The sequence below is a fragment of the Aethina tumida genome, chromosome 3 (assembly GCF_024364675.1).
Source record: "Aethina tumida isolate Nest 87 chromosome 3, icAetTumi1.1, whole genome shotgun sequence".
Classification (NCBI taxonomy): Eukaryota; Metazoa; Arthropoda; class Insecta; order Coleoptera; family Nitidulidae; genus Aethina; species Aethina tumida.
Genome location: NC_065437.1, coordinates 32,220,791 through 32,241,878, shown reverse-complemented (window position 1 = coordinate 32,241,878; position 21,088 = coordinate 32,220,791). Strand labels below are relative to the sequence as shown.

General features: G+C 28.6%; 3 protein-coding genes and 1 long non-coding RNA gene across 4 annotated transcripts; all 4 read right to left on the bottom strand.

Annotated features, from left to right (window-relative positions):
- Positions 1–169: 169 nt before the first annotated feature.
- LOC109599877 (fructose-1,6-bisphosphatase 1) lies at positions 170–2,419 on the bottom strand. Its single transcript, XM_020015927.2, has 5 exons — positions 2,127–2,419; positions 1,327–1,471; positions 948–1,275; positions 706–884; positions 170–416 (listed from the first exon to the last, which is right to left on the bottom strand). The coding sequence occupies exons 1-5, from the start codon at positions 2,294–2,296 to the stop codon at positions 228–230; spliced, it is 1,011 nt and encodes a 336-aa protein (XP_019871486.1). The 5' UTR covers positions 2,297–2,419; the 3' UTR covers positions 170–227.
- Positions 2,420–6,240: 3,821 nt separating this feature from the next.
- On the bottom strand, positions 6,241–7,527 carry LOC126265105 (transient receptor potential cation channel protein painless-like). Its single transcript, XM_049965761.1, has 2 exons — positions 7,494–7,527; positions 6,241–7,438 (listed from the first exon to the last, which is right to left on the bottom strand). Exon 2 carries the CDS (start codon positions 7,434–7,436, stop codon positions 6,249–6,251), a length of 1,188 nt encoding a protein of 395 aa, XP_049821718.1. The 5' UTR covers positions 7,437–7,438; positions 7,494–7,527; the 3' UTR covers positions 6,241–6,248.
- A 525-nt stretch (positions 7,528–8,052) lies between these two features.
- On the bottom strand, positions 8,053–9,800 carry LOC109599878 (transient receptor potential cation channel protein painless-like). The gene is made up of 3 exons (XM_049965760.1): positions 9,757–9,800; positions 9,533–9,577; positions 8,053–9,481 (listed from the first exon to the last, which is right to left on the bottom strand). Exons 1-3 carry the CDS (start codon positions 9,791–9,793, stop codon positions 8,118–8,120), a joined length of 1,446 nt encoding a protein of 481 aa, XP_049821717.1. The 5' UTR covers positions 9,794–9,800; the 3' UTR covers positions 8,053–8,117.
- A 7,121-nt stretch (positions 9,801–16,921) lies between these two features.
- On the bottom strand, positions 16,922–18,892 carry LOC126265109 (uncharacterized). The gene is made up of 3 exons (XR_007547654.1): positions 18,721–18,892; positions 17,312–17,365; positions 16,922–17,256 (listed from the first exon to the last, which is right to left on the bottom strand). It is a non-coding gene; the product is annotated as an uncharacterized LOC126265109 (long non-coding RNA).
- Positions 18,893–21,088: the final 2,196 nt, after the last annotated feature.

The following is a 21,088-nucleotide window of genomic DNA, read 5'->3' as shown; positions in this document are numbered from 1 at the left end:
TAACCCCATTGTTGTACAAGTAGTCGATTTATCAAATTTTGTTTAAAATGGACTTCTTCTGTAACAGTGAGTATGTGGTTAAAATTTTTCGGATAAGTTGTGAAACACTTATACCTGTGGTGCCAGTCTATATATTTAAATTATTTATTTATAATAAATATAGAAAATATTTATATAAAAATAAAAACTTTATTAACATTTCAAAATATAACAATCAGTCCAGGTCACTATTTTTCATGTTTCTTTATGATGTCTAACACCTCATTAACATCATCAGTTGAACCCAGAATTATTGGACTTCTATCATGGAGACCTGTTGGAATCACATCTAAAATAGGAATTTTTCCATTTGAAGCTTTTCCTTGTGCTTGAGTAACAATGTATGCCATTGGAATACATTCGTACAGAAGTCGTAACTGAAAAAAGTAATGATAAATTACATAAATTATTTTTATGACTATATAACTTGTGGGCCAAATTTTTAAAATAAAACAAATTTCATATCATAGTTTCTTTGAAATGTGTTACACAACATTTGTTTATTCAATTTATTGACTAATACCATTATTTATCAATGTTTGTCATCTGCTATTATTGTATAACTGTATTATTTTTGTAAATTCTGCATGTCATTAATATGTTTTAAAAAGATAATTTTGTATTTATAGAATTTTATCAATCTATGCTAACAATATATTTTCTTACTTTTCCTTTTGGTGATTGTTTAGTGGCAGGGTAGATGAAAACTCCTCCATATTTTATGGTCCTGTGTACATCTGCCACCATGGAACCCACATATCTAGCTCCATATGGTTTACCCTTGGCTGGATCCTTTTTGTTATCTACATATTCTTTGATAGCCTCATCCCACAAGTAAGTATATCCTGTAAATATATTCTTAATATATACCAGACACGTTTGCAATAATCACCAAAATGCGTGAGTACCTTCATTGATGGAGTAAATGTTGCCCTTGTTAGGAATAACCATGTTCTTTTCAGTCAGAATAAACTCTCCAATAGATGGATCCAACATAAATCCGTTAACTCCGTTACCAATGGACAATACCAACATGGTGGCACTGCCGTATAATGCATATCCAGCTGCTACAACCTTATTGCCTGGCTTAAGGGCATCTTTAACTGTGGCTGCAGTGTTGTCCTCAATCTTGGTTATTGAAAAAATTGATCCAATGGACACCAAACAATCGATATTCGAGGAACCATCGAGTGGATCGAAGGCTACAATGTATTTACCACGGTTCTCGAAATCCACCTAAGATATCAAGTGTGAGAGAGTTTTTAAAGAATGTGTAAGTATAAGTACCTCTATGACTGTTTCATTTTCCTCTGACACCAGTAGGGCTACAGTAAGCGACGATTTAAGCATATTAATGAAGAGATCATTTGCCAAAACATCGAGTTTCTTTACTTCTTCGCCTTGTACATTAGTCTCACCAACAGCCCCAAATCTATCAGAAGTAACAAATATAAATAAGTTATTCAAATAGTTTCTACCCTTAATAAAACGGTCCCAATTAATGCTAATTCATCACAAACAGAACCAATTTTTTTCGATTATAAAAAAATCGTGAAAATAAAATGATTATTCTTGCATACTCTTGTATGTATATTTATTATATTTGCTCATTATTTCGTGTTATCTATAAATGACCAATAACTGAACTATTAATTTATTTTAATGGAACACAGAATTTACTTTCTCTAAAATTTCTCTGTAAATACATAAATAAACTAGTTACCACTTAAAGGTCGTTAATAATTATATTTTAATATGTTCAATAATGATGATTTAAATCGTTACATGTTCGTTTTCTTAAAGAATCTGAAAAAAACTGTGTGAATTATTTACAATTGTAAATATTAAATATAATTTTAATTTTAACCCTAAATATTGAGATTCTTTAAAAGAAAACTTAATTGTTACAAAAATGTTTGGTCTGTTCAAAATACTACTCGGATTTTGGTAACGTGCCAACTTAATTTAACCGCATTGTTTATCAACCAGTAAAGGTTACGAAAACAAGTTTGGATACTGGACTTTGAACCGACAGATTCCCCAAACACACATTAAGAACCCAAACATGAGCACATCAGCCAACTCACAATTTGGTTATTCCAGCCCTCCTGACGGCACTGCTGATAACTTTAACCGCGGTCTGGATGGAGTTGAGGAGCTGGGTGAGTTCGCCCGTGGCGTTTGGCACCTTCTTCTGTTCGGCGAGGACGAACCTCGTCAACGTGATACAGTTGGAGTCGATTGCTTGACCACTCATCTTCGAAGTTGGCAGTTCACTGTGGTTTAGAATATTCTTTGCTGTGAGCACTGCTCACTGAGCACCACAGTGTTGTGTCTGTTGGGCGCAGTAGGGGGGAACGCCGATAAAAATAGCGAGGAAAGTAACCTTCAGAGCGATTTTCCTGAACTGGTTGACTGTTATCAAAATAAAAGGTTATCTAGAGAATGTTGACGGGGCGTACAGGTTGCGTACTGCCTCTATCTTGCACGTAGGAGACACAATAAATTTATGAGAGTGCCTTGACATACTTGTATGCATATCTACAATAAATGTGTATACGTGTATATGCTCGTATGTATAAAATGTAACCAAAATTTATTCCAATATTATTTTCAAACGGCTAATAATGAAAATAATATGAAAAACTTAAAATCGAAACGAAATAACATTTTTATTATCAAGTAATAACAATTCAAAAGAGCAAATAATTAATTGATTATTATTTTTTTATTTTTTAAACTACAGTATAAAGCTTGCGTAAAAATGTTTTGTATAAATACTTTTTTGATAAATCGAATTCAAAGTATATGAACATATGTCGTTACAGTTGTATGTGTCACATATTATGTACTAATAATAAACAAATATTGATTGTGAGATAATTTATTTAGGTTAAATGATGATAAGGTCCAATTTCAAATATTTTCTTATATTTTATGTCATATCATTGTCGTCATAAACTACATGATACATATACGTATAATTTTTAGCTTACATATTTCTATTAAAATTCATCACTTTATCTATTTAAACTTAATGAACTAAACTTAAATGAAAGAGAAAATCTATTCCCTTAAACAGTATTACAAAGAACAGAACATAGATGGCGACAATAGTATGAACATTTTAAATTTTTCTATATATACCTATTTGGAAGTATTCGGAAAATTACAAACAGTTAAAAAATATTTCAAGAATTTGAAATAGTTGATATATCATATACATATAAACAAATTGTAGTATAATTATTACTTAAATGTACTAATGTTTATTCGAACTTACACTCACAAGATTTACATACAACAAATCTTTTTTCAAATTTGGAAAAACTTAATTTTTATATGAATAAATGAAATCTCAATAAAATTGCATAAATAATAAGCAAAACATATCAGTATACAATGGTGACAAGAAAATTATTATTATTAAAATTTTTTTCAGTATCTATAAAAATATATTTCAATATTCTATATGATTTTTGACTTTTTTCAGACATTTTAAAAATGACGGAGATATTACTTTAAACACGCATGTTAGTCTCATTTGGTTGAACAAAGAAATAGCACATTCAAATATATTTAAAACAAAGTTCACTATCAGTGGGAAGAAAAAACATTACACTCTATAGAAAAGGGAAATAATAATATCATGAAAAATTAAGTGCTAAATATTGCTGACTTAGCTAAAAGCTTAAGATATTCATGAAAATAGTTAAAGATAGACAGATATTGGAAGAGTCAATAAATGAAATACTTGTTTGTTAAATCAAAATGAGTTAATTAAGCCACAATATTGGTGCGTATTGTAAAACAATCAGTCATTGACTGAATGAACAAAATTAGAAAGTAAGAAACCATTGGTATTAAAGCAGACTATTTAAATATGTTGGTATAAATTTGTGCTAAAATATATCAATTATCCTCCAAAGTTTTGATGAAGAGTACTTTGTAGTGATAAATCCAAATTTAATAGAATAGGACCACATGATAAACAATTCGTTCGTCGTTCTCCAAATAAAAGTTTGCACTTCAAAATGTGTTAAGCATGGTGGAGGAAATGTTACGGTTTGGGGTTACTTTCTTATCATAATATAGTGCTATTACAGTAAATAATTAATGAACATTGCCCGTTGTATAGATATCATGAGAGATGTAATAGAACCATTTGACAATGATAATTTTCCATTTACATGAATTTTTATCATGATCTTGTAGGTAGTTCAAAATTGGTCATGGTTGATGTTCTCGATTGGTCAGTATAAAGTCCAAATCTATATTCAATTGAAAACTTATGGAATGGCATGAAGTCTCGATAAACCAAAAACCTTCAAATTTAAATGAAATGTGGGTATTAATTGAAGTCGTAGTCAAGAATTTAATTTCAAATGGCCGTTGTCATTATAATTATGCCTCTCCGTTTAAAGGGAGTTATAACAAATAGTTAGGTAACCTAACTAACCTAGTATTAATTTTTTACCTATGTATAAATTTGTTACTATTTGTTTATTATGTATGTATACCCTTTCTGTAACTTATTTTGTTTTAAATTAATTAAAAAAAAAATATTTTGATTTAGTTACAAAATGATAAATGTTATAAAGAGGAGGGCATTTCCAAATTAACATTCAATAATAATCTGTGCTACACTACGCCGTATTTTTCCAATATCACATTTAAATGAATATAATATCAAAAATCCCCTGTAGGTTAAATTAATGAAAATACAATTAATAAATAAATATTCTTTAATTAAATTTGATACATCCAATTGTCTTTTAAGAAAAAAAATTATTCTTGTAGAAAACTGATATTCTGACACATTATAACTTTTTAAATCCTGGATACGAATTTCAAAGTAAAAAGTTAGAATCCCTGTTTTTGGATCTGCAAAACTTTTAAGTGGAAGCTCCTTTCAATAAGGAAATGTAATTCGTTTTAAAACCTTTTAGAGAAGGTTAAATTCAAATTAACGAATATCTGTGTAAAAAATGCTGTATTATTTATAGATGTATATGTATGACAGATAATAATAGTACGATTATTATGTAATAGTATGATTATTATATAAGATAAGATAAGATTGTACTGAAAATCTTATCAGTCAATTTATGTGTACTTATTGGCAAATTATAATGCGTACAAAATTCTTACTGGGTAATTATGGCAAATGTATTAAATATTATAACAATAATAAAAGATGTATAAAATATAATTTTGATTGGACATCCTCTTTTAATATTAATTTCCAATTTCATACTTTTGGAATCGATTTATGCTGTCTGGGTCCGATGTGGAAGTGCAGCTCAATCATCATTGGCAGACTGCGAGTTCAATGTTATACAACGAATGCAAAAATTCCGGGCACATCGACACCAGCGCGAAGTCATAGCATCGGCGGCGGCGTAATGCGCAAGCCGAGTGCATTGAAGATCGATGTTCGCCGCCACCCGACGTCGGTCTGGGTCGCTGACGGTCGTTCACCTGATCCGGCAACCCCTAAATCCGCCCCCAGGACCGTATACGCTGGGGCGACGCGTGTCGGCGAAATACTCTCTACGTGCGCCACTATTTTTGCATTTCCGTGTTCACTTCCTCATCGGGACTTAAAACAACTTGGTCATATTTTAAACGACTCGGTTGAAGGTGACAAAATGTTGATTTGTGTATACATGTCAGCAATCTGTCCCTAATTGATTTATCATCTTAAAACGAACGAAGTTCATCTTTATCTTAAGTGTGTCACCTTAAGATAAAGACAGACAATTAAATTTGATACACTATTGGAACGGCATGACTTCTATTATTTAAGATGTCTATTGCAAATGTTGTGATATAATCCCAACTCATTAGCGATGCATTTGAAATATTGAGAAAAGTTATTATAAATAATTATTCAGGATATAATTTTAAGAGTGAAAATGGAATTTGAAGTCAAAATTTGTACTTGTTGATTTATCGAATTTTTTAACAATGGAAACATTCACATCACTTTGACATGAAAGATAAAACGTTACAATATTCAAAATATATGTTAAAATAATTAAAATACAAGGCTCTTTATTTACATTTATAGACATGTATAGAAAGAACACTCTAGTTAATATTATAGTACATTTATTATTAATACATTTAAAAAATTAATTAAATAATATACATGTAACATTATTAACTGTTAACCATATATTTATAAAAAGCGACAAAACCATATCTCAGGCAATGCGGGTTTTAATCTGTTTATCTCTTGTTATTCTACTTCTTTTTATAAGCATTTTCCATATGGTATAATCAATATAAGTAATCTTGTGTTCTATAGTATAAATATATTTTGGATGTTGAAACGTGGCTTTTATTTTAATGTTTTCAGGGAGTTCTTTTCTTGGAATATATATTTTAATTAACTTAAGAAATTTAACAATAACTTTAATAACGAATTGTTTATTATCTAGCAGGCGTACAATTTTAATAGCTTTAACTCTTTCCACATTTTCGAAATATTGTGCATCCATTTTTAATTTTTCCATATCACTTATTGCTAAACCAATTAGCAAATTGCTTAACACTAAGGGCACACATAATAGAAACAATAGAAATACCACCATGTAATGATACGGCAAATTTTCAAAGTCGATGTCATCTGAGTTAAACTCTCCAAAAAACATAATATATGTTGTAAAAACTGATGAAGAGATATTTCGAGGATTATAATCGGAAATACTACCTCTTAAATTTTGAGTAAAAAATGCGCTGGCGAATGAAAGTAACAGTAGTGAATAAATTGACATATGCTTTATAAAGTTCCACAGGACCGTTTTATATAAATTTACAGACACTGCAAATGCTGGAAGTTCTCCTAATATGAAAAAGAGTACAATGAACAAAAATGCCAGGTTATATCCAAACGGAAACGCATCTACATATATGTCGCAATTACAATCAGTAAATTTTTTTTTCCAAATTGTCAGTACGGTGTAAATTAATAGTAATATTTGTAAATAATTTTCTATTTCAACAAGATATGACCATTTATAACACCACATTTGCAATAATTCAATTGACATAAAAAGTATAGTTAATGTTATGATAAAATAAACTAGTAAATTAGTACTGATTTCATGATTTTGAAAAATAAAAGAAACAATTAAGATAAAGTAAGTTAAATAAATTAAAAGATAGGAGAGATACAACCTCCAACACTCTCGATGCCAATTCCATATTAATAAAACTGTTATAACTGGATGGTTCATAACTCGTTTCGTGGCCAAATTTTTTGAGAGATTTAAAATTTTTTCATAAGCTTGTTTAAATTTTAAATCTTTTGTGTTTATGACCACCGTTCCACCGTTTTCATCATATGTAATAGTATCGTCCAGGTAATCTAGATACTCCTTTTCTGTCATATCTAAAACATAATAGTACATCTAACTTGGAACCATTATACAAAATAAACGTGTCACCTATAACAGGAGTAGTAGAATAAGTGGAATTTGGTTCTTGTTTAGAGAGATCTAAAAAATTAAATGAATAATGGTGTTGAAATGTGGATAGATAATCAAATTTATTTCACGTACCGTTGCAACTATGATTTTCAGTTGAAATGTACATTTTCACTATTTATGTTTTTATACATTGATCTGAGTTGTTACAAAATTAGAAACGTTATAAGATTATGGTCACGTGGTTTACATATCTTGAAGATAATTGATAGTTTAATTATAAATGTTTTAATAAAATCACCCGCCAATTTTAAAACTTCTTTATTTAATATTAATGATAAACAAAAATACAAGGGATTACAACGGCTATATTAGTTTTTTTACAGTTTCATTACAAAAAAATATTTTATTCTACTTTGGAATTTACAAATTATATGTAAAATCTTTTATTTCTTAATTATTTAAATAACATTTGATTTTGCTCAAATATTTTATCTTATATTATCTATCTCCTAGCTAATACAAAATTCCTAATAAAAAATACATTCAAATAACTTAAAAATAAAAGTCACAGGAATTTTTAAAATGTTGTACCTCCATGTACTTCTACAGATTCTTTTAGAAAATAGATGATATACAATAAAATTATTGTTCATTTTCTTGAGCCATATCGCAAATATATGATATTAAATTAGTTGCTATATTTATTTTATTTTCATCATTTATATAAGTTTTTAACATTTTTCGTACTTTCTTTTCATCTTTTTTGTTCAAAGTTTTGGTTTGAGAAAAGCTTCCACTTTGTTCGGTTGCAGATTGATCTTTACTTTTTTTTCTAAGAGTTTTCCATATGGAACTATTGAGATAAACTGTCTGACCATTAATCGAAAACATCCATTTAGGAAATGAAATGTTAATAATATTAATTTTGTCTGGAATTTTTGTTTGATTTAAAGGTTTCAATCTAATTATTTTAAGAAATTTAGAAATATACCTAAAAATAAAGTTTGTTTTTTGATCTATCAACCATACAGTTTTAATAGAGGAAGCTCTTTCAATATTTTCCAAATATTGAGCATTATCTTTTATTTTTGTCATATCACTAATAGCTAGACCAATTAACAAATTGCTGAGAACCAACGGTACACAAAGTAAAAACAATACAAACACTATCATATAATGGTAAGGTAAATTTTCAAATTGTATGTTATCTGTATTATATTCTCCAAAAAACATAATATATGTCATAAATATCGATGATGTTATATTTCTAGAATTATTTGCAGACACTACTCCGGTCAAATTTTGATAATAAAATGCACTAGCAAATGCAAGCAACAATAGAGAATATATTAACATATGTGTAAAGAAATTCCAAAGAACTGTCTTATACAAGCTTATAGATACTGACAAAACTGGAATTTCTCCTAATGTAAAAAATAATACAAGAAACAATAGAGTTATATTGTATCCGAATGGAAAAGCTTCTATATTTAATTCGTTCTTATTATTATAAGTTTTATAGCAAAGGGTTAATATTGTAAATAGTAACAAACCTACTTGTAGATAATTTTCAATTTCACGTAGGTATGAAAGTCCATAACATCTTATCTGAACTAATTCAATTATCACAAAAATAATTGTAATAAATATAATACTAAATTTTACATATGTACCAATTAATTCGTTATTGAGAAATATGTACCACATAATTAAAGCAAAATTTAATAAAAAAAGAAGTATATAAGAAAAATATAACTTCATACAATCACGATGCCAATTCCAAGTTAAAACTATAGATGTAACAGGATGGCCCATAATTCTTTTCGAAGAATATTTAAAGTCACTCTTGTTTTCAATAATATTATTAAACAATTCACTAAAATTTTTCATGTCATTGCACTTTAAGGTTACCATTCTTTCAGTTTCACTATAATATATAATTTCATCTAGTCGTCTTAAAATTTCAGTCTCCGGGATGGATTCATCATTATCTACATCTAATAGAGCTAAATATTCCATAAATTATTTAAGTATTACTATTTAACAATTGTTATTACCTTCATCAGCGCCTCTACATACTGAAGTCTCTAGTTCGTGATGCCCTAGATTAGTAAAAAATTAGATGAAGAAACTTAAATTAACGTACATAAAGTTAAAACAACAACAGTAACGAAATTATAAAATTTACATATAAAAATTAGTTAGGAATAACTTTCACAAATTAAGTAGAATATTAATTATTTCAGCACCTTTACGTATGCTTATAATTAAATAATCTTACCTTCAGGGTCCTTCTCTGGTTTTAAGAATTTTAACATGTCTCTATGTACGGAACAATTTTACAAACTGTACTAATTCTTCACTCTGTTTTTTTTAAATGAGACTAATTTATCTGTAAAATAGCTTTTTATTAATTTTGATTTATATCAGATACGATATCTAGTAATGGCAACCCCATATTTGCTGAATTGATATATGTATGTGTTATTCAAACATACAATTATATAATTGGCCTTCTAAAAATTTATTTTTAGAATAAGTTAAGAAAAAACTGTTCATATGGTATTTGTACACTGATTTTATTGATATACTTTATTTTTAACGCTTTATTTGTAATAATAGTCAAAAACAATTATTTAATTTTCTTATATTTTTATCTTTTCCACTATATTTTAATAAGTTGCACTATGATAATACCTTTAAATCACCGTGGTATTTATTTATTGACTCAGCCGTCAGTGACATTAAAGGAACAAGAAAAGGAGAATGTACTTGAAATGAAGACACTTACAATTTCAATTAACTGGATAGAAAAATTTGGAAATTACTTTGTAATAAATATATTCATGTCTATTTTTCCTGTGTAAATATATTGAAATCTATATTCCTCTGGCGAAAATGGGCATTTCAGCATATAATATAATGAAACTTATTGACTTTTCGTGATTAACTTCTAGAATTGCATTAAAAAGTTATGTGACGTAATACCAAACAATAATGAGTGTCTTTTATATTTTTCTAAAAAATGTATTGTTCATTTTATACTCATGTTTCTCTGAGTATTTTATATCTGAATATCTAATCATGGAAACACTAACATCAATTTAACATGAGTAACACGTTACAACAGTGTACGATAAACATATTAAAATTAATTTTGGAAAATGAAGGAAACAATTATGATAGAGTAAGTTAAACTAAGATATGCGAGGACAAAACGGTTATAACTGCTTATGACCAGTATTCCATCGTTTTACACCTTATATAATAGTATTATCCAGGTAATCTAGATACTCCTTTTCTGTCATATCTAAAATATTAATTGCACATAAACTTGAAATGTGTATAAAAAATAAACAATCTCACCTATAATGGGTGTAGTAGAATAAGCAAAATTCCGTCCTTATTTAGAGAGATCTAAAAAATAATATGAATAACCAAGGGGTTGAGATGTGGACAGAGGCAATTTAATTTACGTACCGTTGCTACCATGATTTTCAGTTGAAAAGCTCATTTTCACTGTTTACATGTTGATACATTCATCTAAGTTTTTACATAATTAGAAACATATACGTACAGAATTATGGTCAAGTGGTTTACTTATCTTGAAGATTAGTTTACTTATAAATGGTATAGTAAATTAACCGCCAATTTTAAAACTTCTTTATTAAATATTAATAATATTTTTACAAACAAAAATGCAAAAGATTACAATGGCTCTATTAGTTTTTATAGTGTTATTACAAAAAATAATAATTACTACTATAAAATTTTTATTTTTTAATTGTTTAAATAACATTTGATTTTGCTTAAACATCTTATTTTATATTATCTATCTCCTAGCTAATACTCCTAATAAAAAGTACATGTTGAAAAACTTTAAAATAAAAATCGTAGGAATTTTTTAAATATTGTGGAACTTCTATAATAATAATAATACAATTATTGTTCCCTTTCTTGAGCTACATTGCTAATATTTGATGGTAAATTAGTTGTTGCATTTATTGTATTTTCTTGAGCCATATAGCAAATATTTGATAGTAAATTAGTTGCTGCATTTATCGTATTTTCATCTTTTATATAAGTTTTTAAAACATTTCGTATGATCTTTTCATCTTTTTCATTCATGGTTTTGGTGTCAGCAATTCTTCCGCTTTGTTCATTTGCCGATTGTGCTTTACTTTTTCTTTTAAGAGTTTTCCATATGGAACTACTAAGATAAACATTTTCACCATTAATCGAAAACATCCATTTAGGAAATGAAATGTTAATAATATTAATTTCTTTTTCAATTTTTGTTTGTTTTGAGGGCTTTAATCTAATTAATTTAAGAAAAATAGAAATATATTTAAAATATTTTTTATTATCTAACAACCGTACAGTTTTAATAGAGGAAGCTCTTTCAATATTTTCGAAATATTGAGCATCATTTTTTATTTTTGTCATATCACTAATAGCTAGACCAATTAACAAATTGCTAAGAACCAATGGTACACAAAGTAAAAACAATACAAACACTATCATATAATGGAAAGGTAAATTTTCAAATTGTATGTTATCTGTGTTAAATTCTCCAAAAAACATAATGTATGTCATAAATATCGACGATGTTATATTTCTAGAATTATGTGCAGACACAACTCCGGTCAAATTTTGACAATAAAATGCAGTAGCAAATGCAAATAACAATGTAGAATATATTAACATATGTGTAAAGAAATTCCACAGAACTGTCTTATACAAGCTTATAGATACTGACAAAACTGGAATTTCTCCTAATGTAAAAAATAATACAAGGAATAATAGAGTTATATTATATCCAAATGGAAAAGCTTCTATATTTAATTCGTTTTTATTATTGTATGTTTTTTTGCATAGAGTTAATATTGTGAAAACTAACAAAAATATTTGCAAATAATTTTCCATTTCACGAAAGTATAAATATTTATAACATATTATCTGAACTAATTCAATTATCACAAAAATAATCGTGGTAAGTAAAATAATAAATTTTAAAAAATTACCAGTTTCTTCATTATTCAGAAATATGAACCACATAACTAGAGCGAAATTTAATAAAAAAAGAAATATGTAAGAAAAATATAACCACATACATTCACGATGCCAATTCCGTATTAAAAATATAGATGTAACCGGGTGGCTCATAATTGCTTTCGAAGTATATTTATCAATCGTGCCTTCTATAATTTTATTAAACAATTCTTCAAAATTTTTCATTTCATTGCACTTTATGGTTATCATTCTTTCCTTTTCGTGACAATATATAATTTCATCTAGTTGTCTTAAAATTTCAGTCTCTGCGATGGGTTCATCTAATAGAGTTAAATATTTCATAAATTATTTAAAGTATTAATACTTAACAATTGTTATTACCTTCTTCAGTGCCTCTACTACACATTACAGGTACGACATGGTACGGTGCGGAAAGCCCTAGATTAAATAAAATGTTATATGAAGGAACTTAAATAAACGTACATAAAACTAACATAACAAATCTAACGAAATTATAAAGTTTACATATAAAAACTAGCACCAACACAAAGTAGGAAAAACTTTGACAAAAAATGTTAAATAAAAAACTTAAATTAATTAGCAATTAATTCTCATGTGTTGCTTTGGTACATTTACATATGCTTAAAATGTAATAATGTTACCTGCATGCTCCATTCCTGGATGTGTCATTTTTCGTGTGGTTATCCTGTCGATATATATATGATAGATTAGCGACTGTTAATCTGTCTTTTTAGTTTGATTAAAACACTAAATTCACAATAATACGCTTTATTACAACAAACGTAGTTTAACCCTCGACATCTAAAGCTTGACTGCCTGGTTCTTTCTTAAGAACTGCCCCGATTATTAAATGTAAACAAATACTTCAGATTTGCTTATAAAACAAAACTAGTCTAAATAGATGTGAGCACGTCGCATCGGTCCATCGGTAAAGGTGATGACGTAAGCTAACACGGCCTTCCTGACATGTGGGGCGTCCTCGCACCTTCCGCAGTTTTGCAAAGATTCACCTGACACCGGTAATCTGTAAACATTATAACAGCAGTACAAGCTCAAAATATATTCGAAGAACTAAGTCTAAACCTTATTTCATTTAACAAAATAGACTGTTATGTGGCACAGTTAACAACCACTAGAAGCTCAGAGGCGACTCAACCATCAACAGGTCTGTTACACCCATGACTCTCAAGTGCTATCAAAAGATACCATATTCTAGCCAGGAGCTCAGAGGCGGTTCAACCACTACCAGGTCTATTACCCGCTTGTCTCACAGACCCAGAACACAACAATCTAAGCCTGCAGAGCAGGGACCTTAAACATAGCCTGCCGAGCAGGGACCTTTAAACATAGCCTGCAAAGTAGGGACCTTAAACATAGCCTGCAAAGTAGGGACCTCAAACATAGCCTGCGACGCAGGGACCTTAAAAATAGCCTGCCGAGCAGGGACCTTAATCATAGCCTACTAAGCAGGGACCTTCACATATAGCCTGATACACAGGGACCTTAAACAGCCTACTAAGCAGGGACCTTTACACACATTCACACATCAATCTTATTAAATAAATCTATATCCATCATACCTTATAGAATTTCTGTATCTGGCCAGGTTCGTAACTGTTCATGTGCCGCTATTGTAGTTCTACCTCGGTTGCCAATCCTTCGGAGTGCGTACCTCTCATTAGGTAAACAATGCGTTACCTCAAAGGGTCCGTGATACTTTGGTTTCAATTTTCCTCTATTCGACAGTTAATAGCGACATCTAATCCTAACGAACTTGCTTCTGTATGTAGTTCGGTTGACAATTCCAGATCAAAAATGTTGAAAATCGGATAAGAAGTCAATCATACATTTTCACATTTACATGTCCATTCAAACGATTTTCCATCACGTAACAGTGCAGATATCGGTGCTGTTAAAGTAGCAAAGTTTTTTCACAAGATGTCTAAAATATCCAGCCAGTCCTTTTTCGATCACACCTAAATATTTCACAGATGTTTGGAAAAAGTTACAGTTTTGTATATTTAAGGGCGTCAATGTCCTTTCTTAAGTTCTTAAGACATTCTTGAATGGGTCGAGAGGGCACAACACATCATCAACATAAACAAACGCAATATCGTCTTTAAGTGGTCCAAGGGCTTTAACGATGGCGCTCTGATAATCTGATGAAGAGTTTATGAGATCAAACGGCATTCGGTTGTTCTTTTATTTCTTTCGTAACCCACTCGTCCATTCCTGACAAATTCAAGTCATATTCCTCAAATGCAATTTCTAAATCTTACAAGTCGAAACTGCGCTGCAGCCACACTTAAACGTTCTGCGCAGCCATCTTCAATGTTGCTTGAGTAGTTTGGGCGTTGGCCATTGTCGATAAAATTTCCATGTTTTGTTTTTGGAATCTGTTGTTACTTTCTTGCTACTAATCTCTCTCCGATGCACTTTTGGTAATGTTCACAACGTTCGGAATCACTGCGCGTTTGTGTCTTTCACCATTGTCTGTTCGTTCACAAAGAAACACAAAAAAAAAAAAAAATAATAATTTTTTTAGGTCCTTTCTTCCGGAAATAATTCACGAGAAGATATCCCACTTCTGATGATAGATTAGCGACTGTTAATCTGTCTTTTTAGTTTGATTAAAACACTAAATTCACAATAATACGCTTTATTACAACAAACGTAGTTTAACCCTCGACATCTAAAGCTTGACTGCCTGGTTCTTTCTTAAGAACTGCCCCGATTATTAAATGTAAACAAATACTTCAGATTTGCTTATAAAACAAAACTAGTCTAAATAGATGTGAGCACGTCGCATCGGTCCATCGGTAAAGGTGATGACGTAAGCTAACATATATACGGAACAATTTTATAAACTAATTGTAAACTATACTTTTTTAAAATGAAGTAAATTTATCGGATTAATGGATTTTTATTCATTCTGATTTGTATCAGATATGATATCAACGTGATGCCTACCCCATATTGCAGTAATGATATATGTATGTGTTATTGAAATAATATGATAAATTAACTTAATAGTATTCTTCATTTAAATCCCCGCGGTATTAATAATTTTATTAATCGACTCAGCCGACGTTAAGCAAGGAATGGACGATGTACTTGTAATGAAGACATATTGCATATTCTTTATTCTCTTGTGCATATAAGTAGAATTGAAACGTATTGAGTTTGCCTGATGAACTTGTAGAATTGCATCAAAACGTTATGTTATATAACATCGAACAATAAGCTGTGTCTTATTGTCAATATTTTGCTTAAAAATATATTGTTAATATTATACTCATGTTTCACTGTTTATAAAGTTTATTTTATACATATAAAATTATTATTACTACCTACTTACCTGTACAATCGGTATTATAATTTTTTGTAAAATTTGAATGTAATAAAATAAAACTCATATAATTAATTTGTACCATAATTAATGTAATTTAATTTAAGATAATTTACAATTCTCATAGTATAATATAATATGTAATTTTGTTTTATTTAATTTTCTTATCTAATTTATTTAACATATAAAAAATTGTTTCAAGTGAAATTTTGTCTGAATCAGTAATGGCATATAGATTTTGCCACATTTTAGAGTCTATATAGAGTGACATAGATGAGATGTTCTTATAAAACCTCATAAACCCTAAATGATTATATTTATAAATTGCTATTATAACAGCATTTTCTCTACCCTTTTCTATATCTTTTTTATGTTTTAATATGAACATATTAATAAAATTTCTACAAAGATTCTTTAAACATGCTGACATGTATTCATTATCTCTTAAAAAATTTTGTACCTTCCTGAGAGATGAGATACTGTTAAGTCTTTCCATATTTTCTGAAAATTCTGCATCCTGTTTTATTGACTCCATGTCACTTATTGTTAAACCAATTAATACATTATTTAACACCATAGGTATACACAATAAACACACCAGAAAAAATGCCATGTAATGGTAAGGCATACTTTCGAATTCTCTTTCATCTGAATTATATTCACCAAAAAATAATATATATGTAGTAAATATGGAAGAACTAACGTTTCTTTGATTCAATCCCATTAGATCATTTACGTTAAATGTAAGAAACATTAAAGAAAATCCTATTAATATTAGAGAATACATAAACATATGTTTAATGAAGTTCCATAACACTTTTTTGTACAGAATGATGAATTTGGATAATTTTGGAATCTCCCCAATTATACAATACAAAACAATAAATAAAAGCCCAACGTTATATCCATATGGATAAGCCTGCAAGTGAATTTCGTCCATTTCTTTAATTAACATAAGTGATTCTATAGTATAAAACACCAGTAACAGCTCTAAATAGTTATTAATGTCATAGAAATATTGTAGCGGTTTACAATAAAATTGTGCGACTTCTACCGCTATGAATATTACAAGGAATATTAAAATGTACATCAAGAAAACAAATTCAAAACAATTTTTTAAATATCCTAATAAATACATAACATGTAAGATACAGAAAATAATATAAGAAATTAAATACATTAAGTATATTTTGAAACATTCACGGTACCAAAAATGTGTGAGATAAATTGTTATTACTGGATGATTAATAATTGATTTTTTAATTGTATCCTTTGACCACTGCTCTATTGACACCAAAGAAACAACACTATTTCCAAAATTTATTTCTATTTTATTTGTTCCTTCTTTCGGTATGATCACCATTTTATCTAATTTATCTACTAGTTTTGATAAAGTATCTGTAAATATATTTAAAAAATATTACTTACTCATTGATATTAAGTCAAAATTTACCTTTATTTTTGTCTGTCGTCATATTATTATCATTGCTAATTTTCTCTTGGCGATCTGTAACACAAATAATATGAAAGTCATCATTATTTACATGTATTTAAAATAAAATATTTTATTAAATATTAATTGTTGCTTATCATTTAAATAAAAAAAAAATTGTAAATACGTGAAATGATTATGTGAATGTTGGGCTGTAATTAAAATATAAAAGATGACCGTCAGGCAATTTTTGATTTTGCGGGGGACACTACTGTTATTTTCACTACTATTTTAGTAGCAGTCTTGTATGTATGTTTTAAATAAAACAATTTACAAATATATTTATATATTTTATTTACAAATTTTTATAATTGTAATTATGATTTATTTTAAACTTATTATTGTGAAAATTAATTTTCTCGTCTTAACATGTTTTCGTTTATATTCATTAATAGATTCGTCATATATTCCAACGTATTTTGATTTTTGTTTGATTGTTTAATTTCTTTGAAATTTTTCCAGATGTTACTACCTATGAATATTGAACTGGGTGATTTGATGTTCTTAAAAAGTATATGAAACCATGAATGATTATTTTCATAAATAGCTGTAATTATTGTATTTTCTTCTTCTTCACCAACTTTATGTTTTAATATAGGTATATTTACTCGTTGTTTCGTAATTTTGTCGAGCAAATCGTTCAACTTTCTAACCGAAGAAATGCTATTAATTCTTTCCAAATTTTCCGACAATTCTGCTTCATTTTTTATTGACTGCATATCACTTATAGTTAACGCAATTAATACATTACTTAAAACCATCGGTACACACAACAGACATACCAAGAACATTACCATATAATGGTACGGTAGAGTCTCGAATTTTATTTCATCTGAATTAAACTCACCAAAGAACCTAATATACATATTAAATATAGAAGTGCTAATATTCCTTTTATTTAATTTGCCCGTTTCGTTTACATTAATATCATGAAACATTAAAGAAAATCCTATTAGAATTAAGGAATACATAATCATATGTAAAATAAAGTTAGTTAATACTTTTTTATACAAAATAATGTATTTAGACAATTTTGGAATTTCTCCAATTATACAAAATAGAACTATAAATAGTAGACCAATATTGTATCCGAATGGATATGCTTTCAATTCAAAGTTATCTTTCACGTGACATAATGATAATATAGTATAAATATACAGAGCTAATTCTAGTACATTCTCAAAACACATAAAATAACTAATAGATTTGCAATATAACTGAGCAAGTTCTACTAAGAAAAACAAAAACAATAATGTACATATACATATTAAAATTACATATTTCCAAATTTTGTCGATTGAGGAAATTAAATATGTAACATGTAAAATACAAAAAATAATGTATAATGTCAAATATATGGCATAACTTACTAAACACTCACGAAACCATAAATGTCTAAGAAAAACTGATATCACTGGATGATTTATAATTGGTTTGTTAAATATATCTTTCGACCATTCTTCTACTGATTTTAAAGAATATTTGAAATGAATATCAATCTTATCCGATCCCCTTGGATTTTCGATCACCATATTATCAAGTTCTTTTTGAAGTTGTGATAAAGTATCATCTATCAGTAAATACACAAATAAGTGAATAAATAAAAATCACTGAGTTATATTAAAATTTACCTTCTGCTGCGTCACTTATACTATTATTTCTATTATTAATGTCTCCTGGGGTTTCTTGAACTACAATTTCTGTATTAAACTAAAATCATATTAACTACTAAAAAATTTACCTGATTGAAAAGGAATATTTTCCTCACTGGTATTTTCCATATTCACTGAGAGCAATAAATTACGTAAATTTTTAAATAGGTGCAGTCCACGTAGCGACTGATATATTCTGAGCGGTAATCAGAATAAATACTATATCGATCAACATACGATAAAGATGAATTCATCTTAAAATTCGAATTAATATATTTTGGTTTGAAATTATTAAAATGTTCATTACGTAAAGCATTTATTATATAACTTAAATTATCAATACAAAATACAAATATATATAGAAATATAAGCAATTAATGATTTCAGTACAAATAACAAAATTAAAAGTCTATTTTAATATATTATACGAGTCCCTTATCATTATAAAATGAATTTAGACACACTATCTAAAAATGAAAAATTTGAAGTGTTAACGTATTTTTTATGGATATTTTAGGTTAATATTAATCCAAGACACACTAGAACTAATAATACTAATTATTATAAATAAATATTTTGTTCAAATTCAAGGCTCATCTAAATCGCACTATCGTTTGCCTGCGTTAGTTTTTGTACATTCTACAAAATTAAATACATTACATCGAAATTCTCGAATAGCTTGGGGTGAATGTAACGCAACATTTGCCCGATTGGCACTACGCCGCGACGCATCGGCCCGGACAAGGTGAGGGTAGTAACCTTCCGTGCTGCTGTTAGATATACGTTCTGTGATTATATGTTGTAACCTTCCCAGTTGCATTTCCTGCACCAGCGTTACGTGGCATACATCACTGCTGTTTTGTTTTGGCTCATTTTTTTGTAACGCCCTGCACGGACGCCATTTTTAGCGGATCTCTGATATTTGAAAAGGTTGATTTTTTCGTTTTGCCACCGTGATATATGTCGCACTGAATTATGGCCTGCACTTCCACTGCGCGCAAAAACGGATCTGCTGTTAAATGAAAGGGATATAATATATGTGAAAATGTTTTTGTTATATCTGTGTCGGTGTTCAATATTATCTGTTCTTAAACAATGTAAGAAATATGCATTTAAAAATTTAAACTTAATGTAAATCAATGCAATTATATATATATATATATATATATATATATATATATATATATATATATAGTAATTACTCGTTTAAATTCAATATATCATTTTGCTCTTTCATTTAAATGATAAATTCTGCGAAGGGTTTATTTCAAAAGAACTCTCACAGACATTTTTAAAACTTTGTTGAAACGCCCGTTTTAATGGAAAATAAGATGAATTGCTCCGAAATCCTTATTTAATTTAAATGGTTGCGACGCTCATCGTATTTACCATTACAGAGATATTTCAAAGGATAATTTTAAAAATTTTAATAAAGGCAATACGTCTGGATAAACAGTCTCGACATGATTTTTTTCGACACATGTCCCCGAAAAAACGAGAAAATAGAATGTAGGAAAATAATGTAATATAAATATAAAGCAGTTGGGATATTTTTTACGAATAAAAGCTATTATAAAGGTCACTGAATATAATTATATATAAACTTTTTCATGACGTTACCTACTACAGAAATATTTTTGATAAAATGTTTCAGCTTCTCCGTGTTGAGAATTTTTATTTATTTTTTATTTATTGAGCAATAAGCTCATATTAAATAATAATAAAATGTATTGTCGGCTTTTTGTTTTTTTTCTTCTTTGCTTTAAGATATCGCAAACAAGCGTGTACTTATTTTCTGCCACAATTTGTTTCATTCAGTAATTTATACTAAACACTTAACATGTCTAGAATACGAAAAGGAAATACTTTTACCCAATTAAGCTAGTTTGATAGAATTTCGTTTCGAGAAATACCACGTTTGAACAGAAATGTATCACAATGCTATATTGGCAGTCATGGAGTGAAGAGGTCAGAAAAGGTAGAGCAAGATGTTCCGGAAGACTCAGAGCTATCACAGAGCCACAATACCGTCGTTCCTTTTTTTGTTTTACCTCTAACAACAAACTATAATACATGATGGTCATAT